Source organism: Bombina bombina, chromosome 4 (assembly GCF_027579735.1).
Source record: "Bombina bombina isolate aBomBom1 chromosome 4, aBomBom1.pri, whole genome shotgun sequence".
In the NCBI taxonomy this organism is placed as follows: domain Eukaryota; kingdom Metazoa; phylum Chordata; class Amphibia; order Anura; family Bombinatoridae; genus Bombina; species Bombina bombina.
In genome coordinates this window covers 303,420,561-303,444,251 of record NC_069502.1, presented here as the reverse complement: position 1 = coordinate 303,444,251, position 23,691 = coordinate 303,420,561, and the positions used below count along the sequence as shown (strand labels likewise).

The 23,691-nt window shown below is 41.2% G+C and overlaps 1 protein-coding gene across 1 annotated transcript in view; it reads left to right on the top strand.

Moving 5' to 3' along the window:
* Positions 1-23,691, top strand: part of U2SURP (U2 snRNP associated SURP domain containing) — a 248,488-nt gene that overhangs the window by 216,114 nt on the left and 8,683 nt on the right. Inside the window, 1 exon segment of the mRNA XM_053710012.1 lies at positions 6,222-6,340. Within this exon segment, the coding sequence (XP_053565987.1) occupies positions 6,222-6,340 (119 nt within the window).

Below are 23,691 nucleotides of genomic sequence, written 5' to 3'. Positions count from 1 at the left end.
TGCAGTCTTCCAGTAGATTAGCAGATCAGCAGAAACTGAATGTTAGAACAGATTAACACATTTACTGCAATTGTTTTTCAATGGTCAAGCTCCACCCACTTTATTTGTAAGACCTGAGTATAGATAAGACTGGGCCTGCTACACTCATTGTGCTAAACAAAATTTCCATTGTTTGGACTCAGCAGAAATGCTATGGTAACACACTGCAAGTTAGAGAGTTCTGTTGGAAGATCCACCATTTTTAGGCTTGATTTAACGGAAGAGTAAAAACTTGAGATTTTTGTATATAACATTATAGTTATGTATAATGAAACAACTTTGCATTGTACTTTATTTCTCTTGTTAAGTGTATCCAGTCCACGGATCATCCATTACTTGTGGGATATTCTCCTTCCCAACAGGAAGTTGCAAGAGGATCACCCACAGCAGAGCTGCTATATAGCTCCTCCCCTAACTGTCATACCCAGTCATTCTCTTGCAAGCCTCAACCAAGATGGAGGTCGTAAGAGGAGTGTGGTGTTTTATACTTAGTTTATTCTTCAATCAAAAGTTTGTTATTTTTAAATGGTACCGGAGTGTACTGTTTATCTCAGGCAGTATTTAGAAGAAGAATCTGCCTGTGTTTTCTATGATCTTAGCAGAAGTAACTAAGATCCATGGCTGTTCTCACATATTCTGAGGAGTGAGGTAACTTCAGAGAGGGAATGGCGTGCAGGTTTTCCTGCAATAAGGTATGTGCAGTTAATAATTTTCTAGGGATGGAATTTGCTAGAAAATGCTGCTGATACTGAACTAATGTAAGTAAAGCCTTAAATGCAGTGAGAGCTACTGGTATCAGGCTTATTAATAGAGATACATACTCTTATAAAAAATGTAATATAAAACGTTTGCTGGCATGTTTAATTGTTTTTATATATGTTTGGTGATAAAACTTATTGGGGCTGCAATCATGAATAATACCCTGTCAGAGGTATTATCCAGGTTGCCTGAATTAAGAGGCAAGCGCGATTTGCTCTGGGGTTAGGAGAAATACAGAGCGCGCAGATGCTGTAAGGGCCATGTCTGATACTGCGTCACAATATGCAGATCATGAGGACGGAGAGCTTCAGTCTGTGGGTGACGTCTCTGATTCGGGGAAACCTGATTCAGAGATTTCTAATTTTAAATTTAAGCTTGAGAACCTCCGTGTATTGCTTGGGGAGGTATTAGCTGCTCTGAATGACTGTAACACAGTTGCAGTACCAGAGAAATTGTGTAGGCTGGATAAATACTATGCGGTGCCGGTGTGTACTGATGTTTTTCCTATACCTAAAAGGCTTACGGAAATTATTAGCAAGGAGTGGGATAGACCGGGTGTGTCTTTTTCCCCACCTCCTATATTTAGAAAAATGTTTCCAATAGACGCTACTACACGGGACTTATGGCAGACGGTCCCTAAGGTGGAGGGAGCAGTCTCTACTTTAGCAAAGCGTACCACTATCCCGGTTGAGGACAGTTGTGCTTTTTCAGATCCAATGGATAAAAAATTGGAGGGTTACCTTAAGAAAATGTTTATTCAACAAGGTTTTATTTTACAGCCCCTTGCATGCATAGCGCCTTCTAGTTTGAGGCCCTGGAAGAGGCCATCCATACAGCTCCATTGACTGAAATTATTGACAAGCTTAGAACACTTAAGCTAGCTAGCTCATTTGTTTCTGATGCCATTGTTCATTTGACTAAACTAACGGCTAAGAATTCCGGATTCGCCATCCAGGCGCGTAGGGCGCTATGGCTTAAATTCTGGTCAGCTGACGTGACTTCGAAGTCTAAATTACTCAACATTCCTTTCAAGGGGCAGACCTTATTCGGGCCTGGTTTGAAGGAAATTATTGCTGACATTACTGGAGGTAAGGGTCACACCCTTCCTCAGGACAGGGCCAAAGCAAAGGCCAAACTGTCTAATTTTCGTGCCTTTCGAAATTTCAAGGCTGGTGCAGCATCAACTTCCTCTGCTTCAAAGCAAGAGGGAACTTTTGCTCAATCTAAGCAGGCCTGGAAACCTAACCATTCCTGGAACAAAGGCAAGCAGGCCAGAAAGCCTGCTGCTGCCTCTAAGACAGCATGAAGGAATGGCCCCCTATCCGGCGACGGATCTAGTAGGGGGCAGACTTTCTCTCTTCGCCCAGGCATGGGCAAGAGATGTTCAAGATCATATCTCAGGTATATCTTCTGGACTTCAAAGCTTCCCCTCCACAAGGGAGATTTCATCTTTCAAGGCTATCTGCAAATCAGATAAAGAAAGAGGCATTCCTACGCTGTGTGCAAGACCTCCTAATTATGGGAGTGATCCATCCAGTTCCGTGGACGGAACAAGGACAGGGTTTTTATTCAAATCTGTTTGTGGTTCCCAAAAAAGAGGGAACCTTCAGACCAATTTTGGATCTAAAGATCTTAAACAAATTCCTCAGAGTTCCATCTTTCAAAATGGAAACTATTTGGACCATCCTACCCATGATCCAAGAGGGTCAGTACATGACCACAGTGGACCTAAAGGATGCCTACCTTCACATACCGATTCACAAAGACCATCATCGGTTTCTAAGGTTTGCCTTTCTAGACAGTCATTACCAATTTGTAGCTCTTCCCTTCGGGTTGGGTACAGCCCCGACAATCTTTACAAAGGTTCTGGGCTCACTTCTGGCAGTTCTAAGACCGCGAGGCATAGCGGTAGCACCGTATCTAGACGACATCCTGATACAGGCGTCAAACTTTCAAGTTACTAAGTCTCATACAGAGATAGTTCTGGCATTTCTGAGGTTGCACGGGTGGAAAGTGAACGAGGAAAAGTTCTCTATCCCCACTCACAAGAGTCTCCTTCTTAGGGACTCTTATAGATTCTGTAGAAATTAAAATTTACATGACGGAGTCCAGGTTATCAAAACTTCTAAATGCTTGCCGTGTTCTTCACTCCATTCCGCGCCCTTCGGTGGCTCAGTGTATGGAGCTAATCGGCTTAATGGTAGCGGCAATGGACATAGTGCCATTTGCGCGCCTACATCTCAGACCGCTGCAATTATGCATGCTGAGTCAGTGGAATGGGGATTACACAGATTTGTCCCCTCTGCTAAATCTGGGTCAAGAGACCAGAGATTCTCTTCTCTGGTGGTTGTCTCGGGTCCACCTGTCCAAGGGTATGACCTTTCGCAGGCCAGATTGGACAATTGTAACAACAGATGCCAGCCTTCTAGGTTGGGGTGCAGTCTGGAACTTCCTGAAGGCACAGGGATCATGGACTCAGGAGGAGAAACTCCTTCCAATAAATATTCTGGAGTTAAGAGCGATATTCAATGCTCTTCTGGCTTGGCCTCAGTTAGCAACACTGAGGTTCATCAGATTTCAGTCTGACAACATCACGACTGTGGCTTACATCAACCATCAAGGGGGAACCAGGAGTTCCCTAGCGATGTTAGAAGTCTCAAAAATAATTTGCTGGGCAGAGTCCCACTCTTGCCACCTGTCAGCAATCCATATCCCAGGCGTGGAGAACTGGGAGGCGGATTTTCTAAGTCGTCAGACTTTCCATCCGGGGGAGTGGGAACTCCATCCGGAGGTGTTTGCTCAATTGATTCATCGTTGGGGCAAACCAGAGTTGGATCTCATGGCGTCTCGCCAGAACGCCAAGCTTCCTTGTTACGGATCCAGGTCCAGGGACCCAGAAGCTACGCTGATAGATGCTCTAGCAGCGCCTTGGTGCTTCAACCTGGCTTATGTGTTTCCTCAGTTTCCTCTCCTCCATCGACTGATTGCCAAAATCAAACAGGAGAGAGCATCTGTGATTCTGATAGCACCTGCGTGGCTACGCAGGACTTGGTATGCAGACCTAGTGGACATGTCATCCTTTCCACCATGGACTCTGCCTCTAAGACAGGACCTTCAATCATCCAAATCTAATTTCTCTGAGACTGACTGCATGGAGATTGAAGGCTTGATTCTATCAAAGCGTGGCTTCTCCGAGTCAGTCATTGATACCTTAATACAGGTACGAAAGCCTGTTACCAGGAAAATCTACCACAAGATATGGAGTAAATATCCTTATTGGTGTGAATCCAAGAATTACTCATGGAGTAAGGTTAGGATTCCTAGAGGGCTTGGACAAAGGATTATCAGCTAGTTCCTTAAAGGGACAGATTTCTGCTCTGTCCTTTTGCACAAGCGTCTGGCAGAGGTTCCAGACGTTCAGACATTTTGCCAGGCTTTGGTTAGAATTAAGCCTGTGTTTAAACCTGTTGCTCCTCCGTGGAGCTTAAACTTGGTTCTTAAAGTTCTTCAAGGAGTTCCGTTTGAACCCCTTCATTCCATTGATATTAAACTTTTATCTTGGAAAGTTCTGTTTTTGATGGCTATTTCCTCGGCTCGGAGAGTCTCTGAGCTATCTGCCTTACAATGTGATTCTCCTTATCTGATTTTTCATGCAGATAAGGTAGTTCTGCGTACCAAACCTGGGTTTTTACCTAAGGTGGTTTCTAACAAGAATATCAATCAAGAGATTGTTGTTCCATGATTGTGTCCTAATCCTTCTTCAAAGAAGGAACGTCTCTTACATAATCTGGACGTAGTCCGTGCCTTGAAGTTTTACTTACAAGCTACTAAGGATTTTCGTCAAACATCTTCCCTGTTTGTCGTTTACTCTGGACAGAGGAGAGGTCAAAAAGCTTCGGCAACCTCTCTGTCCTTTTGGCTTCGGAGCGTAATACGCCTAGCCTATGAGACTGCTGGACAGCAGCTCCCTGAAAGGATTACAGCTCATTCTACTAGAGCTGTGGCTTCCACATGGGCCTTCAAAAATGAGGCCTCTGTTGAACAGATTTGCAAGGCTGCGACTTGGTCTTCGCTTCACACTTTTTCAAAATTTTACAAATTTGATACTTTTGCTTCTTCGGAGGCTGTTTTTGGGAGAAAGTTTCTTCATGCAGTGGTTCCTTCCGCTTAATCCTGCCTTGTCCCTCCCATCATCCGTGTACTTTAGCTTTGGTATTGGTATCCCACAAGTAATGGATGATCCGTGGACTGGATACACTTAACAAGAGAAAACATAATTTATGCTTACCTGATACATTTATTTATCTTGTAGTGTATCCAGTCCACGGCCCGCCCTGTCCTTTTAAGGCAGGTCTAAATTTTAATTAAACTTCAGTCACCATTGCACCCTATGGTTTCTCCTTTCTCTGTTTCTTTTCGGTCGAATGACTGGATATCACAGTTAGGGGAGGAGCTATATAGCAGCTCTGCTGCGGGTGATCCTCTTGCAACTTCCTGTTGGGAAGGAGAATATCCCACAAGTAATGGATGATCCGTGGACTGGATACACTACAAGTGAAATAAATTTATCAGGTAAGCATAAATTATGTTTTCCCCCTTTTCATGTAGTTTAGCTCTCAAGGCTAACTCTGCTGTATATATTTCCCTAGTTGGGTTTATGAGTTGACTGCTATACAATGCACTCTCTACTAACATTATAGCCTGGGCTACCCTTTTAGTCTGTGGACTAAAGCCCACATTGGCTTCTCCAAATAAGGCAAATGGTGGGTGGAGTTTGCCTCTTGGCAAATAATTGAAGGAAGAAGTCCTTAACAATGCAACCCAAAAATGTTCTTTCATGATTCAGATAGAGAATACAATTTTAAACAACTTTCCAATTTACTTCTTTTATCTAATTTGCTTCATTCTTTAGATATCCCTTGATGAAGAAATAACAATGCACATGGGTGAGCCAATCACAGGAGGCTTCTATGTGCAGCCACCAATCAAGCAGCTACTGAGCCTATCTAGATATTCATTTCAACAGAGGCTTTCAAGGGAATGTTGCAAATTAGATAATTAAACTAAATTGGGAAGTGGTTTAAAATTGCACGCTCTTTCTAAATCATGAAAGAAAAAATGTGGGTTTCATGTCCCTTTAAGACTTGGCTGATACGTTATTCTATAGCCACACAACTCAAATTTCTTATAATTACAAGGTTTTTGCTGTCCCTTTAATTACAGAATATAGGGGTAGATAATTAAAGTATTGCAAGTTTGACACTATTAAGTGTTAACTGACCATTTTTAATACTTAAAAAAATTGACACTAGGCACATCGTGTCAGACTGAATATATGTATGTTCTCTTTATTTATTTTAAACTTGGTGGGGGTATTTAATTGCCTAAATATGAATTTATTGTATTGCTTTATTTTAATGCAGGAGCGTGAGAGAGAGCTAGAGAGGGAAAGAGACAGAGATAAAAAAGACAGGGAAAAGCTTGATTATCGGTCAAAAGACAAGAAGGATAGAGAAGAGACAACCCCAACGAGAAAAGAAAGGTAAGGAACAGTATAAATTGTGTGTGGATAATTCTTTGGAAAAAATAAATTCCTTTTTTAAATTAGGAATATATACAAAAGGCGTAGTTATAGTTTCACTGAGTTGTTCAGTGAATTATGACATTGTTTTGCACTGTGATATCCCATAATCCTACACTCCAGAATATCTTCAGGGTTCAGACAGACAAACCTCAAACTGCATTGTATTCTCTTAGCCTTAGTTGAGAAAACCCTACTTTATATGTACAATTTTAATACAGTTTTCATCAGAAAAGGGACAACCGTTCCTTTTGAACAATTATAATCTATTTTCACAATACTTGCATACAAAGGTATACCCTGATTTACAAGTAATGCACAATCTTTAAAGCCTGTATAAATTTACATAAGTGTAGCTGTCCCCAAATAAGGGTATACATTTCCTTTTATGATGCACGCAGTAAATGCTACAGAAATAAAAACATAAATTCTAGTACATTACATGTGAAGGCTGTGTAATGACAAATGCAGTGTTAGTTTTATTGTGGTTTTTTTTGTTTGTTTTTTTCCTTCCTGATTTGTTTTGTACATTTTCCATCAAATGGTTCTTGGTCATATTTCTTTCATGTAATTAGCAAGAGTCCATGAGCTAGTGACGTATGGGATATACATTCCTACCAGGAGGGGCAAAGTTTCCCAAACCTCAAAATGCCTATACATACACCCCTCACCACACCCACAATTCAGTTTTACAAACTTTGCCTCCCATGGAGGTGGTGAAGTAAGTTTGTGCTAGATTCTACGTTGATATGCGCTTCGCAGCAGGCTGAAGCCCTGTTTCTTTCATGTAATTAGCAAGAGTCCATGAGCTAGTGACGTATGGGATATACATTCCTACCAGGAGGGGCAAAGTTTCCCAAACCTTAAAATGCCTATAAATACACCCCTCACCACACCCACAATTCAGTTTTACAAACTTTGCCTCCGATGGAGGTGGTGAAGTAAGTTTGTGCTAGATTCTACGTTGATATGCGCTCCGCAGCAAGTTGGAGCCCGGTTTTCCTCTCAGCGTGCAGTGAATGTCAGAGGGATGTGAGGAGAGTATTGCCTATTTGAATGCAGTGATCTCCTTCTAAGGGGTCTATTTCATAGGTTCTCTGTTATCGGTCGTAGAGATTCATCTCTTACCTCCCTTTTCAGATCGACGATATACTCTTATATATACCATTACCTCTACTGATTCTCGTTTCAGTACTGGTTTGGCTATCTGCTATATGTAGATGAGTGTCCTGGGGTAAGTAAGTCTTATTTTCTGTGACACTCCTAGCTATGGTTGGGCACTTTGTTTATAAAGTTCTAAATATATGTATTCAAACATTTATTTGCCTTGACTCAGAATGTTCAACTTTCCTTATTTTTCAGACAGTCAGTTTCATATTTGGGATAATGCATTTTAATTTAACATTTTTTACCTTAAAATTTGACTTTTTCCCTGTGGGCTGTTAAGCTCGCGGGGGCTGAAAATGCTTCATTTTATTGCGTCATTCTTGGCGCGGACTTTTTTGGCGCAAAAATTCTATTTCCGTTTCCGGCGTCATACGTGTCGCCGGAAGTTGCGTCATTCTTTGACGTTATTTTGCGCCAAAAATGTCGGCGTTCCGGATGTGGTGTCATTTTTGGCGCCAAAAAGCATTTAGGCGCCAAATAATGTGGGCGTCTTATTTGGCGCGAAAAAATATGGGCGTCACTTTTGTCTCCACATTATTTAAGTCTCATTTTTTATTGCTTCTGGTTGCTAGAAGCTTGTTCTTTGGCATTTTTTCCCATTCCTGAAACTGTCATTTAAGGAATTTGATCAATTTTGCTTTATATGTTGTTTTTTTCTTTTACATATTGCAAGATGTTCCACGTTGCAACTGAGTCAGAAGTTACTTCAGGAAAGTCACTGCACAGTGCTGGAGCTACCAAGCTAAGTGTATCTGCTATAAACTTTTGGTATCTGTTTCTCCAGCTGTTATTTGTATTGCATGTCATGTCAAACTTATTAATGCAGATAAAATTTCCTTTAGTACTGTTACATTACCTGTTGCTGTTCCGTCAACATCTAATTTTCAGAGTGTTCCTGATAACATAAGAGATTTTATTTTTTAAATCCATTAAGAAGGCTATGTCTGTTATTTCTCCTTCTAGTATACATAAAAGTCTTTTAAAACTTCTCTTTTTTCAGATGAATTTTTAAATGAACATCATCATTCTGATACTGATAATGGTTCTTCTGGTTCAGAGGTTTCTGTCTCAGAGGTTGATGCTGATAAATCTTTGTATTTGTTCAAGATGGAATTTATTCGTTCTTTACTTAAAGAAGTGTTATTTGCATTAGAAATAGAGGATTCTGGTCCTCTTGATTCTAAATGTAAACGTTTAAATAAGGTTTTTAAATCTCCTGTAGTTATTCCAGAAGTGTTTTATCTCCCTGATGCTATTTCTGAAGTAATTTCCAGGGAATGGAATAATTTGGGTAATTTATTTACTCCTTCTAGACGTTTAAGCAAATTATATCCTGTGCCATCTGACAGATTAGAGTTTTTTGAGACAAAAATCCCTAAGGTTATGGGGCTATCTCTACTCCTGCTAATGTACTACTATTCCTACGGCAGATAGTACTTCATTTAAGGATCCTTTAGATAGGAAAATTGAATCCTTTCTAAGAAAAGCTTACTTATGTTCAGGTAATCTTCTTAGACCTGCTATATTTTTAGCGGATGTTGCTGCAGCTTCAACTTTTTGATTAGAAGCTTTAGAGCAACAAGTAACAGATCATAATTTTATAGCATTATTATTATTATTCTATAACATGCTAATAATTTTATTGGTGATACCATCTTTTGATATCATTAGAGTTGATGTCAGGTATATGTCTCTAGCTATTTTAGCTAGAGAAGCTTTATGGATTAAACTTGGAATGCTGACATGTCTTCTAAGTCATCTTTGCTTTCCCTTTCTTTCCAGGGTAAATAATCATTTTAGTTCCTTTCCTTACAAGGAACAAAAGCCTGATCCTTCATCCTCAGGAGCGGTATCAGTTTGGAAACTATTTCCAGTTTGGAATATATCCAAGCCTTATAGAAACCTATAGCCAGCTCCTAAGTACCTATGAAGGTGCGGCCCTTATTCCAGCTCAGCTGGTATGGGGCAGATTACGTTTTCTTCAAAGAAATTTGGATCAATTCCGTTCTTAATCTCTGGTTTCAGAAACATTGTTTCAGAAAGGTACAGAATTGGCTTCAAGTTAAGGCCTCCTGCTAAGATTCTTTTCTTTCCCGTGTCCCAGTTAACACAGCAAAGGCTCAGCATTTCTGTAATGTGTTTCAGATCTAGAGTTGGCTGGAGTATTTATGCCAGTTCCAGTTCTGGAACAGGGGCTGGGGTTTTATTTTATCTCTTCATTTGTACCAAAGAAGGTCAATTCCTTCAGACCAGTTCCGGATCTGTCATTATTGAATCGTTATGTTAGGATACCAACATTCAAGATGGTTACTGTAGGACTATCCTGCCTTTAGCAAGGGCATTATATGTCTACAATAGATTTACAGGATGTGTATCTGCATATTCCGATTCATCCAGATCACTTTTAGTGTCTGAGATTCTCTTTTTAGACGAGCATTACCAGTTTTGTGGCTCTACCGTTTGGTCTAGCCTCAGTTCCAAGAATTTTTTTCAAAGGTTCTCGGTGCCCCTTTTTTCTGTAATCAGAGAATAGGGTTGTGGTATTTCCTTATTTGGACGATATCTTGGTACTTGCTCAGTCTTCTCATTTTCGAAGAATCTCATACGAATCGACTTGTGTTGTTTCTTCAATTTCATGGTTGGAGGATCAATTTACCATTCAGTTCATTGATTCCTCAGACAAGGGTAACCTTTTTAGGTTTTTGTACATAAATTCAGTGTCTATGACTCTGTCCTTGTCAGACAAGAGAAGTTTAACATTGATATCAGCTTGTCAAAACCTTCAGTCACAATCATTCCCTTTGGTAGCCTTATGCATGGAAATGTTGGGTCTTAGGACTGCCGCATCAGATGCGATCTCCTTTGCTCGTTTTCACATGCGACCTCTTCAGCTCTGTATGCTGACCCAATGGTGCAGGGATTACTCAAAGATATCTCAATTAATATCTTTAAACCGATTTTACAACACTCTCTGACATGGTGGACAGATCACCATCGTTTAGTTCAGGGGGCTTCTTTGTTCTTCCGACCTGGACTATAATCTCAACAGATGCAAGTCTTACAGGTTGGGGAGCTGTGTGGGGGTATCTGACGGCACAAGGGGTTTGGGAATCTCAGGAGGTGAGATTTCCGATCAATATTTTGGAACTCCGTGCAATTTTCAGAGCTCTTCAGTCTTGGCCTCTTCTCAAGAGAGAGTTGTTCATTTGTTTTCAGATAGACAATGTCACAACTGTGGCATACATCAATCATCAAGGAGGGACTCACAGTCCTCTGGCTATGAAAGAAGTATCTCGAATTTTGGTTTGGGTGGAATCCAGCTCCTGTCTAATCTCTGTGGTTCATATCCCAGGTATGGACAATTGGAAAGCGGATTATCTCAGTCGCCAAACGTTGCATCCGGGCGAATGGTCTCTTCACCCAGAGGTATTTCTTCAGATTGTTCTAATGTGGGAACTTCCAGAAATAGATCTGATGGCTTCTCATCTAAACAAGAAACTTCCCAGGTATCTGTCCAGATCCCGGGATCCTCAGGCGGAGGCAGTGGATGCATTATCACTTCCTTGGAAGTATCATCCTGCCTATATCTTTCCGCCTCTAGTTCTTTTTCCAAGAGTAATCTCCAAGATTCTGAAGGAATGCTCGTTTGTTCTGCTGGTAGCTCCGGCATGGCCTCACAGGTTTTGGTATGCGGATCTTGTCCGGATGGCTTCTTGCCAACCGTGGACTCTTCCGTTAAGACCAGACCTTTTGTCTCAAGGTCCTTTTTTCCATCAGGATCTGAAATCCTTAAATTTAAAGGTATGGAGATTGAACGCTTGATTCTTGGTCAAAGAGGTTTCTCTGACTCTGTGATTAATACTATGTTACAGGCTCGTAAATCTGTATCCAGAGAGATATATTATAGAGTCTGGAAGACTTATATTTCTTGGTGTCTTTCTCATCATTTTTCTTGGCATTCTTTTAGAATACCGAGAATATTACAGTTTCTTCAGGATGGTTTAGATAAGGGTTTGTCCGCAAGTTCCTTGAAAGGTCAAATCTCTGCTCTTTCTGTTCTTTTTCACAGACAGATTGCTATTCTTCCTGATATTCATTGTTTTGTACAATCTTTGGTTCGTATAAAGCCTGTCATTAAGTCAATTTCTCCTTCTTGGAGTTTGAATTTGGTTCTGGGGGCTCTTCAAGCTCCTCCATTTGAACCTATGCATTCATTGGATATTAAATTACTTTCTTGGAAAGTTTTGTTCCTTTTGGCCATCTCTTCTGCCAGAAGAGTTTCTGAATTATCTGCTCTTTCTTGTGAGTCTCCTTTTCTGATTTTTCATCAGGATAAGGCGGTGTTGCGAACTTCTTTTGAATTTTTACCTAAGTTGTGAATTCCAACAACATTAGTGGAGACATTGTGGTTCCTTCATTATGTCTTAATCCTAAGAATTCTAAGGAGAAATCGTTGCATTCTTTGGATGTTATTAGAGCTTTGAAATATTATGTTGAAGCTACTAAGTCTTTCCGAAAGACTTCAAGTTTATTTGTTATCTTTTCCGGTTTTTGAAAGGCCAGAAAACTTCTGCCATTTCTTTGGCATCTTGGTTGAAATCTTTAATTCATCTTGCCTATGTTGAGTCGGGTAAGACTCCGCCTCATAGGATTACAGCTCATTCTACTAGGTCAGTTTCTACTTCCTGGGCGTTTAGGAATGAAGCTTCGGTTGATCAGATTTGCAAAGCGGCAACTTGGTCCTCTTTGCATACTTTTACCAAATTCTACCATTTTGTTGTATTTTCTTCTTCTGAAGCAGTTTTTGGTAGAAAAGTACTTCAGGCAGCGTTTTCAGTTTGAATCTTCTGCTTATGTTTTTTCATTAAACTTTATTTTGGGTGTGGATTATTTTCAGCAGGAATTGGCTGTCTTTATTTTATCCCTCCCTCTCTAGTGACTCTTGTGTGGAAAGATCCACATCTTGGGTAGTCATTATCCCATACGTCACTAGCTCATGGACTCTTGCTAATTACATGAAAGAAAACATAATTTATGTAAGAACTTACCTGATAAATTCATTTCTTTCATATTAGCAAGAGTCCATGAGGCCCGCCCTTTTTTTGTGGTGGTTATGATTTTTTTGTATAAAGCACAATTATTCCAATTCCTTATTTTATATGCTTTCGCACTTTTTTCTTATCACCCCACTTCTTGGCTATTCGTTAAACTGAATTGTGGGTGTGGTGAGGGGTGTATTTATAGGCATTTTAAGGTTTGGGAAACTTTGCCCCTCCTGGTAGGAATGTATATCCCATACGTCACTAGCTCATGGACTCTTGCTAATATGAAAGAAATGAATTTATCAGGTAAGTTCTTACATAAATTATGTTTTTCCTCTCAGAGTGCGGTGAATGTCAGAGGGATGTGAAGAGAGTATTGCCTATTTGAATACAATGGTCTTCCTCTAGGGGTTCTATTTCATAGGTTCTCTGTTATCGATTTCTTCTCCTACCTCACTTTTCAGATCAACGATATACTCTTATATACCATTACCTCTACTGATTCTCGTTTCAGTACTGGTTTGGCTATCTACTATATGTAGATGAGTGTCTTAGGGTAAGTAAGTCTTATTTTATTTGACACTCTAAGCTATGGTTGGGCACTTTATGTAAAGTTCTAAATATATGTGTTTAAACTTATATTTGCCATGATTCAGGATAATCAGTATTCCTTCATTCAGACTGTCAGTTTCATTATTTGGGATAATGCATATGAATAAATAATTTTTTTCTTACCTTAAAAATTTTCAATTGACTTTTTTCCCTGCGGGCTGTTAGGCTCGCGGGGGCAGAAAATGCTTCAATTTATTGCGTCATTCTTGGCGTGAACTTTTTTGGCGCAAATTTCTGTTATTTCCGGCGCCATAGTTGACGCCGGAAGTTTGTTCGTGGTTGCGTCATTTTTTGACGTATGTGTGTTACAGACCTTTTCTCCAACATAGGTGTGTCCGGTCCACGGCGTCATCCTTACTTGTGGGATATTCTCTTCCCCAACAGGAAATGGCAAAGAGCCCAGCAAAGCTGGTCACATGATCCCTCCTAGGCTCCGCCTACCCCAGTCATTCTCTTTGCCGTTGTACAGGCAACATCTCCACGGAGATGGCTTAGAGTTTTTTAGTGTTTAACTGTAGTTTTTATTATTCAATCAAGAGTTTGTTATTTTAAAATAGTGCTGGTATGTACTATTTACTCAGAAACAGAAAAGAGATGAAGATTTCTGTTTGTATGAGGAAAATGATTTTAGCAACCGTCACTAAAATCCATGGCTGTTCCACACAGGACTGTTGAGAGGAATTAACTTCAGTTGGGGGAACAGTGAGCAGTCTCTTGCTGCTTGAGGTATGACACATTCTAACAAGACGATGTTATGCTGGAAGCTGTCATTTTCCCTATGGGATCCGGTAAGCCATGTTTATTAAGATAGTAAATAAGGGCTTCACAAGGGCTTATTAAGACTGTAGACTTTTTCTGGGCTAAATCGATTCATTATTAACACATATTTAGCCTTGAGGAATCGTTTAATCTGGGTATTTTGATAAGATTATATCGGCAGGCACTGTTTTAGACACCTTATTCTTAGGGGCTTTCCCAAAGCATAGGCAGAGCCTCATTTTCGCGCCGGTGTTGCGCACTTGTTTTTGAGAGGCATGACATGCAGTCGCATGTGTGAGGAGCTCTGATACATAGAAAAGACTTTCTGAAGGCGTCATTTGGTATCGTATTCCCCTTTGGGCTTGGTTGGGTCTCAGCAAAGCAGATACCAAGGACTGTAAAGGGGTTAAAGTTATAAACGGTTCCGTTATTTTAAGGGTTAAAGCTTCCAAATTTGGTGTGCAATACTTTTAAGGCTTTAAGACACTGTGGTGAAATTTTGGTGAATTTTGAACAATTCCTTCATATTTTTTCGCAATTGCAGTAATAAAGTGTGTTCAGTTTAAAATTTAAAGTGACAGTAACGGTTTTATTTTAAAACGTTTTTTGTACTTTGTTATCAAGTTTATGCCTGTTTAACATGTCTGAACTACCAGATAGACTGTGTTCTGAATGTGGGGAAGCCAGAGTTCCTTCTCATTTAAATAAATGTGATTTATGTGACAATGACAATGATGCCCAAGATGATTCCTCAAGTGAGGGGAGTAAGCATGGTACTGCATCATTCCCTCCTTCGTCTACACGAGTCTTGCCCACTCAGGAGGCCCCTAGTACATCTAGCGCGCCAATACTCCTTACTATGCAACAATTAACGGCTGTAATGGATAATTCTGTCAAAAACATTTTAGCCAAAATGCACACTTATCAGCGTAAGCGAGACTGCTCTGTTTTAGATACTGAAGAGCATGACGACGCTGATAATAATGGTTCTGAAGGGCCCCTAAACCAGTCTGATGGGGCCAGGGAGGTTTTGTCTGAGGGAGAAATTACTGATTCAGGGAACATTTCTCAACAAGCTGAACCTGATGTGATTACGTTTAAATTTAAGTTGGAACATCTCCGTATTCTGCTTAAGGAGGTATTATCCACTCTGGATGATTGTGACAAGTTGGTCATCCCAGAGAAACTATGTAAAATGGACAAGTTCCTAGAGGTCCCGGGGCTCCCAGAAGCTTTTCCTATACCCAAGCGGGTGGCGGACATTGTAAATAAAGAATGGGAAAGGCCCGGTATTCCTTTCGTCCCTCCCCCCATATTTAAAAAATTGTTTCCTATGGTCGACCCCAGAAAGGACTTATGGCAGACAGTCCCCAAGGTCGAGGGAGCGGTTTCCACTTTAAACAAACGCACCACTATACCCATAGAAGATAGTTGTGCTTTCAAAGATCCTATGGATAAAAAATTAGAAGGTTTACTTAAAAAGATGTTTGTTCAGCAGGGTTACCTTCTACAACCAATTTCATGCATTGTCCCTGTCGCTACAGCCGCGTGTTTCTGGTTCGATGAGCTGGTAAAGGCGGTCAATAGTGATTCTCCTCCTTATGAGGAGATTATGGACAGAATCAATGCTCTCAAATTGGCTAATTCTTTCACCCTAGACGCCACTTTGCAATTGGCTAGGTTAGCGGCTAAGAATTCTGGGTTTGCTATTGTGGCGCGCAGAGCGCTTTGGTTGAAATCTTGGTCAGCTGATGCGTCTTCCAAGAACAAGCTACTTAACATTCCTTTCAAGGGGAAAACGCTGTTTGGCCCTGACTTGAAAGAGATTATCTCTGATATCACTGGGGGTAAGGGCCACGCCCTTCCTCAGGATCGGCCTTTCAAGGCCAAAAATAAACCTTATTTTCGTCCCTTTCGTAGAAACGGACCAGCCCAAAGTGCTGCGTCCTCTAAGCAAGAGTGTAATACTTCTCAAGCCAAGCCAGCTTGGAGACCAATGCAAGGCTGGAACAAGGGAAAGCAGGCCAAGAAACCTGCCACTGCTACCAAGACAGCATGAAATGTTGGCCCCCGATCCGGGACCGGATCTGGTGGGGGGCAGACTCTCTCTCTTCGCTCAGGCTTGGGCAAGAGATGTTCTGGATCCTTGGGCGCTAGAAATAGTCTCCCAAGGTTATCTTCTGGAATTCAAGGGGCTTCCCCCAAGGGGGAGGTTCCACAAGTCTCAGTTGTCTTCAGACCACATAAAAAGACAGGCATTCTTACGTTGTGTAGAAGACCTGTTAAAAATGGGAGTGATTCATCCTGTTCCATTAGGAGAACAAGGGATGGGGTTCTACTCCAATCTGTTCATAGTTCCCAAAAAAGAGGGAACGTTCAGACCAATCTTAGATCTCAAGATCTTAAACAAGTTTCTCAAGGTTCCATCGTTCAAAATGGAAACCATTCGAACAATTCTTCCTTCCATCCAGGAAGGTCAATTCATGACCACGGTGGATTTAAAGGATGCGTATCTACATATTCCTATCCACAAGGAACATCATCGGTTCCTAAGGTTCGCATTCCTGGACAAGCATTACCAGTTCGTGGCGCTTCCTTTCGGATTAGCCACTGCTCCAAGGATTTTCACAAAGGTACTAGGGTCCCTTCTAGCAGTGCTAAGACCAAGGGGCATTGCTGTAGTACCTTACTTGGACGACATTCTGATTCAAGCGTCGTCCCTTCCTCAAGCAAAGGCTCACACGGACATCGTCCTGGCCTTTCTCAGATCTCACGGATGGAAAGTGAACGTGGAAAAGAGTTCTCTATCTCCGTCAACAAGGGTTCCCTTCTTGGGAACAATAATAGACTCCTTAGAAATGAGGATTTTTCTGACAGAGGCCAGAAAAACAAAACTTCTAGACTCTTGTCGGATACTTCATTCCGTTCCTCTTCCTTCCATAGCGCAGTGCATGGAAGTGATAGGTTTGATGGTAGCGGCAATGGACATAGTTCCTTTCGCGCGCATTCATCTAAGACCATTACAACTGTGCATGCTCAGTCAGTGGAATGGGGACTATACAAACTTGTCTCCGAGGATACAAGTAAATCAGAGGACCAGAGACTCACTCCGTTGGTGGCTGTCCCTGGACAACCTGTCACAAGGGATGACCTTCCGCAGACCAGAGTGGGTCATTGTCACGACCGACGCCAGTCTGATGGGCTGGGGCGCGGTCTGGGGATCCCTGAAAGCTCAGGGTCTTTGGTCTCGGGAAGAATCTCTTCTACCGATAAATATTCTGGAACTGAGAGCGATATTCAATGCTCTCAAGGCTTGGCCTCAGCTAGCGAGGGCCAAGTTCATACGGTTTCAATCAGACAACATAACTGTTGCGTACGTCAACCATCAGGGGGGAACAAGGAGTTCCCTGGCGATGGAAGAAGTGACCAAAATCATTCTATGGGCGGAGTCTCACTCCTGCCACCTGTCTGCTATCCACATCCCAGGAGTGGAAAATTGGGAAGCGGATTTTCTGAGTCGTCAGACATTGCATCCGGGGGAGTGGGAACTCCATCCGGAAATCTTTGCCCAAGTCACTCAACTGTGGGGCATTCCAGACATGGATCTGATGGCCTCTCGTCAGAACTTCAAAGTTCCTTGCTACGGGTCCAGATCCAGGGATCCCAAGGCGGCTCTAGTGGATGCACTAGTAGCACCTTGGACCTTCAAACTAGCTTATGTATTCCCGCCGTTTCCTCTCATCCCCAGGCTGGTAGCCAGGATCAATCAGGAAAGGGCGTCGGTGATCTTGATAGCTCCTGCGTGGCCACGCAGGACTTGGTATGCAGATCTGGTGAATATGTCATCGGCTCCACCATGGAAGCTACCTTTGAGACGAGACCTTCTTGTTCAAGGTCCGTTCGAACATCCGAATCTGGTCTCACTCCAGCTGACTGCTTGGAGATTGAACGCTTGATCTTATCGAAGCCGAGGGTTCTCAGATTCTGTTATCGATACTCTTGTTCAGGCCAGAAAGCCTGTAACTAGAAAGATTTACCACAAAATTTGGAAAAAATATATCTGTTGGTGTGAATCTAAAGGATTCCCTTGGGACAAGGTTAAGATTCCTAAGATTCTATCGTTCCTTCAAGAAGGATTGGAAAAAGGATTATCTGCAAGTTCCCTGAAGGGACAGATTTCTGCCTTGTCTGTGTTACTTCACAAAAAGCTGGCAGCTGTGCCAGATGTTCAAGCCTTTGTTCAGGCTCTGGTTAGAATCAAGCCTGTTTACAAACCTTTGACTCCTCCTTGGAGTCTCAACTTAGTTCTTTCAGTTCTTCAGGGGGTTCCGTTTGAACCCTTACATTCCGTTGATATTAAGTTATTATCTTGGAAAGTTTTGTTTTTGGTTGCAATTTCTTCTGCTAGAAGAGTTTCAGAGTTATCTGCTCTGCAGTGTTCTCCTCCTTATCTGGTGTTCCATGCAGATAAGGTGGTTTTACGTACTAAACCTGGTTTTCTTCCAAAAGTTGTTTCTAACAAAAACATTAACCAGGAGATTATCGTACCTTCTCTGTGTCCGAAACCAGTTTCGAAGAAGGAACGTTTGTTGCACAATTTGGATGTTGTTCGCGCTCTAAAATTCTATTTAGATGCTACAAAGGATTTTAGACAAACATCTTCCTTGTTTGTTGTTTATTCCGGTAAAAGGAGAGGTCAAAAAGCAACTTCTACCTCTCTCTCTTTTTGGATTAAAAGCATCATCAGATTGGCTTACGAGACTGCCGGACGGCAGCCTCCCGAAAGAATCACAGCTCATTCCACTAGGGCTGTGGCTTCCACATGGGCCTTCAAGAACGAGGCTTCTGTTGATCAGATATGTAGGGCAGCGACTTGGTCTTCACTGCACACTTTTACCAAATTTTACAAGTTTGATACTTTTGCTTCTTCTGAGGCTATTTTTGGGAGAAAGGTTTTGCAAGCCGTGGTGCCTTCCATCTAGGTGACCTGATTTGCTCCCTCCCATCATCCGTGTCCTAAAGCTTTGGTATTGGTTCCCACAAGTAAGGATGACGCCGTGGACCGGACACACCTATGTTGGAGAAAACAGAATTTATGTTTACCTGATAAATTACTTTCTCCAACGGTGTGTCCGGTCCATGGCCCGCCCTGGTTTTTTAATCAGGTCTGATAATTTATTTTCTTTAACTACAGTCACCACGGTATCATATGGTTTCTCCTATGCAAATATTCCTCCTTAACGTCGGTCGGATGACTGGGGTAGGCGGAGCCTAGGAGGGATCATGTGACCAGCTTTGCTGGGCTCTTTGCCATTTCCTGTTGGGGAAGAGAATATCCCACAAGTAAGGATGACGCCGTGGACCGGACACACCGTTGGAGAAAGTAATTTATCAGGTAAACATAAATTCTGTTTTTTTGCGCAAAAAAATGTGGGCGTCGTTTTCGACGTCAGAGGATGTGGCGTCATACTTGGCGCCAAAAAATATGGGCGTTGTACTTGGTGCCAATAATGTGGGCGTCATACTGGTCTCCACCTTTTTTCACATTTTTTAAGTCACTTTTTCATTGCTTCTGGTTGCTAGAGGCTTGTTTATTTTGCATCTTTTCCCATTCCTGAAACTGTCATTTAAGGAATTTGATAATTTTGCTTTATATGTTGTTTTTTCTATTACATATTGCAAGATGTCACAACCTGACCCTGGATCAGAATCTACTTCTGGAAAGACGCTGCCTGATGCTGGTTCTACCAAAGTTAAGTGCATTTGTTGTAAACTTTTGGTAACTGTTCCTCCGGCTGTAGTTTGTGTTAGTTGTCATGATAAAATTTCTAATGCAGATAGTGTCTCCATTAGTAATAATCCTTTACCTGTTTTTTTCCCTTCAACATCTAATGTTCAGGATGTCCCTGTTAATGTAAAATAATTTGTTTCTAATTCTATTAGGAAGGCTGTCTGTTATTCCTCCTTCCAGTAAACGTAAAAGGTCTTTTAAAACTTCTCATATTTCAGATGAATTTTTAAGTGCCATCATTCTGACTTATCTGTTTCTGATGAGGATCTATCTGGTTCAGAAGATTCTGCTTCAGATATTGACACTGATAAATCTTCATATTTATTTAAGATGGAGTTTATTCGTTCTTTACTTAAAGAAGTGTTGATTACATTAGATATGGAGTAGTCTAGTCCTCTTGATACTAAATCTACTAAGCGTTTAAATTCGTTTTTTAAACCTCATGTAGTTATTCCAGAAGTTTTTCCAGTTCCTGATGCTATTTCAGAAGTAATTTCTAAGGAATGGAATAGTCTGGGTACTTCATTTACTCCTTCTCCAAGGTTTAAGAAATTGTACCCTGTGCCATCTGATGAATTAGAATTTTGGGACAAAATCCCTAAGTTGATGGGGCTTTCTCTACTCTTACTAAACGTACTACTATTCCTACGGCGGATAGTACTTCCTTTAAGAATCCTTTAGATAGGAAGCTTGAATCCTTTCTAAGGAGAGCTTATTTATGTTCAGATAATCTTCTTAGACCTGCTATTTCTTTGGCTGATGTTGCTGCAGCTTCCACTTTTTGGTTGGAGGCTTTAGCACAACAAGTGTCAGACCATAATGCTTATAGCATTGTTAAACTTCTTCAACATGCTAATAACTTTATTTGTGATGCCATTCTTGATGATATTAGAATTGCTGTCAGGTATATGTCTTTAGCTATTTTAGCTAGAAGAGCTTTATGGCTTAAATCTTGGAATGCAGATATGACTTCTAAGTCAACTTTGCTTTCTCTTTCTTTCCAAGGTAATAAATTATTTGGTTCACAGTTGGATTCTATCATTTCATCTGTTACTGGGGGGAAAGGAACCTTTTTGCCTCAGGGCAAAAAATCTAAAGGTAAATATAGGGCTGCTAATCGTTTTCGTTCCTTTCGTCAGAATAAGGAACAGAAGCCTGACCCTTCCCCTAAAGGAACGGTTTCCGTTTGGAAAGCTTCTCCAGTCTGGAATAAATCCAAGCCTTTTAGAAAGTCAAAACCAGCTCCCAAATCCGCATGAAGGTGCGGCCCTCATTCCAGGACAGCTTGTAGGGGGCAGGTTTCGATTTTTCAAAGATATTTGGATCAATTTGATTCACAGTCTTTGGATTCAGAACATTGTTTCACAAGGGTACAGAATAGGTTTCAAGGTAAGGCCGCCTGTGAGAAGATTTTTTCTCACGCATTCCAGTAAACCCAGTGAAGGCTCAGGCGTTTCTGAAATGTGTTTCAGACCTAGAGTTGGCTGGGGTAATTGTGCCAGTTCCAGTTCTGGAACGGGGTCTGGGGTTTTACTCAAATCTATTCATTGTATCAAAGAAGAATTCCTTCAGACCAGTTCTGGATCTAAAAATATTGAATCGTTATGTAAGGATACCAACATTCAAAATGGTGACTATAAGGACTATTCTGCCTTTTGTTCAGCAAGGGCATTATGTCTACAATAGACTTACAGGATGCATATCTTCATATTCCAATTCATCCAGATCACTATCAGTTCCTGAGATTCTCTTTTCTAGACAAGCATTACCAGTTTGTTGCCCTTCCGTTTGGCCTAGCAACAGCTCCAAGGATCTTTTCAAAGGTTCTCGGTGCCTTTCTCTCTGTAATCAGAGAACAGGGTATTGCAGTATTTCCTTATTTGGACGATATCTTGGTACTTGCTCAGTCTTTACATTCTGCAGAATCTCATACGAATCAACTTGTGTTTTTTTCTTCAAAGACATGGTTGTAGGATCAATTTACCAAAGAGTTCCTTGATTCCTCAGACAAAGGTAACCTTTTTGGGTTTTCAAATAGATTCAGTGTCCATGACTTTGTCTCTAACAGAAAAGACGTCTGAAGTTGGTTTCAGCTTGTCGAAACCTTCAGTCTCAATCATTCCCTTCGGTAGCTTTGTGCATGGAAATTCTAGGTCTCATGACTGCTGCATCGGACGCGATCCCTTTTGCTCGCTTTCACATGAGACCTCTCCAGCTTTGTATGCTGAACCAGTGGTGCAGGGATTATACAAAGATATCACAATTAATATCCTTAAATCCCAATGTTTGATCTTCTCTGACTTAGTGGTTGAATCACCATCGTCTAATTCAAGGGGCCTCTTTTGTTCGTCCAACCTGGACTGTGATCTCAACAGATGCGAGTCTTTCAGGTTGGGGAGCTGTATGGGGATCTCTGACAGCGCATGGGGTTTGGGAATTTCAGGAGGCATAATTACCAATCAATATTTTCAGAGCTCTTCAGTTCTGGCCTCTTCTGAAGAGAGAATCGTTTATTTGTTTTCAGACAGACAATGTCACAACCGTGGCGTATGTCAATTATCAAGGTGGGACTCACAGTCCTCAGGCTATGAAAGAAGTATCTCGGATACTTGTATGTGCGGAATCCAGCTCCTGTCTAATCTCTGCGGTTCACATCCCAGGTGTAGACAATTGGGAAACGGATTATCTCAGTCGCCAGACGTTACATCCGGGCGAATGGTCTCTTCACCCAGAGGTATTTCTTCAGATTGTTCAAATCTGGGGACTTCCAGAAATAGATCTGATGGCCTCTCATCTAAACAAGAAACTTCCCAGGTATCTGTCCAGATCCAGGGATCCTCAGGCGGAAGCAGTGGACGCGTTGTCGCTTCCTTGGAATTATCAACCTGCTTATCTTTCCGCCTCTAGTTCTTCTTCCAAAAGTGATTTCCAAAATTCTAATGGAACGTTCGTTTGTATTGCTGGTGGCTTCAGCATGGCCTCACAGGTTTTGGTATGCGGATCTCGTTTGGATGGCAAGTTGCCAACATTGGACACTTCCGTTAAGGCCAGACCTTCAATCTCCATACCTTCAAATTTAATGATTTGAGACCCTGATGGAAAAATGGGCCTTGAGATAGAACGCTTGATTCTTAGTCATAGAGGTTTCTCTGACTCGGTGATTAATACTATGATACAGGCTCGTAAATCTGTGTCTAGAAAGATTTATTACCGAGTCTGGAAGACTTACATTTCTTGGTGTTCTTCTCATAAATTCTCTTGGCATTTTTTAGAATTCCTAGAATTTTACAGTTTCTTCAGAATGGTTTGGATAAGGGTTTGTCTGCAAGCTCTTTGAAAGGTCAAATCTCTGCTCTTTCTGTTCTTTTTCACAGAAAGATTGTTAATCATCCTGATATTCATTGTTTTGTACAGGCTTTGGTTCGTATCAAGCCTGTCATTAAGTCAATCTCTCCTCCTTGGAGTCTTAATTTGGTTCTGAGGGCTTTACAGGCTCCTCCATTTGAACCTATGCATTCTCTGGATATTAAATTACTTTCTTGGAAAGTTTTGTTCCTTTTGGCCATCTCTTCTGCTAGAAGAGTTTCTGAGTTATCTGCTCTTTCTTGTGAATCTCCTTTTCTGATTTTTCATCAGGATAAGGCGGTGTTGCGGACTTCATTTAAATTTTTACCTAAGGTTGTGAATTCTAACAACATTAGTAGAGAAATTGTGGTCCCTTCATTGTGTCCTAATCCTAAGAATTCTATGGAGAGATCTTTACATTCTTTGGATGTAGTAAGAGCTTTGAAATATTATGTTGAAGCTACTAAAGGTTTTAGAAAGACTTCTAGTCTATTTGTTATCTTTTATGGTTCCAGGAAAGGTCAGAAGGCTTCTACCATTTCCTTGGCATCTTGGTTAAAGTCTTTGATTCATCATGCTTATGTAGAGTCGGGTAA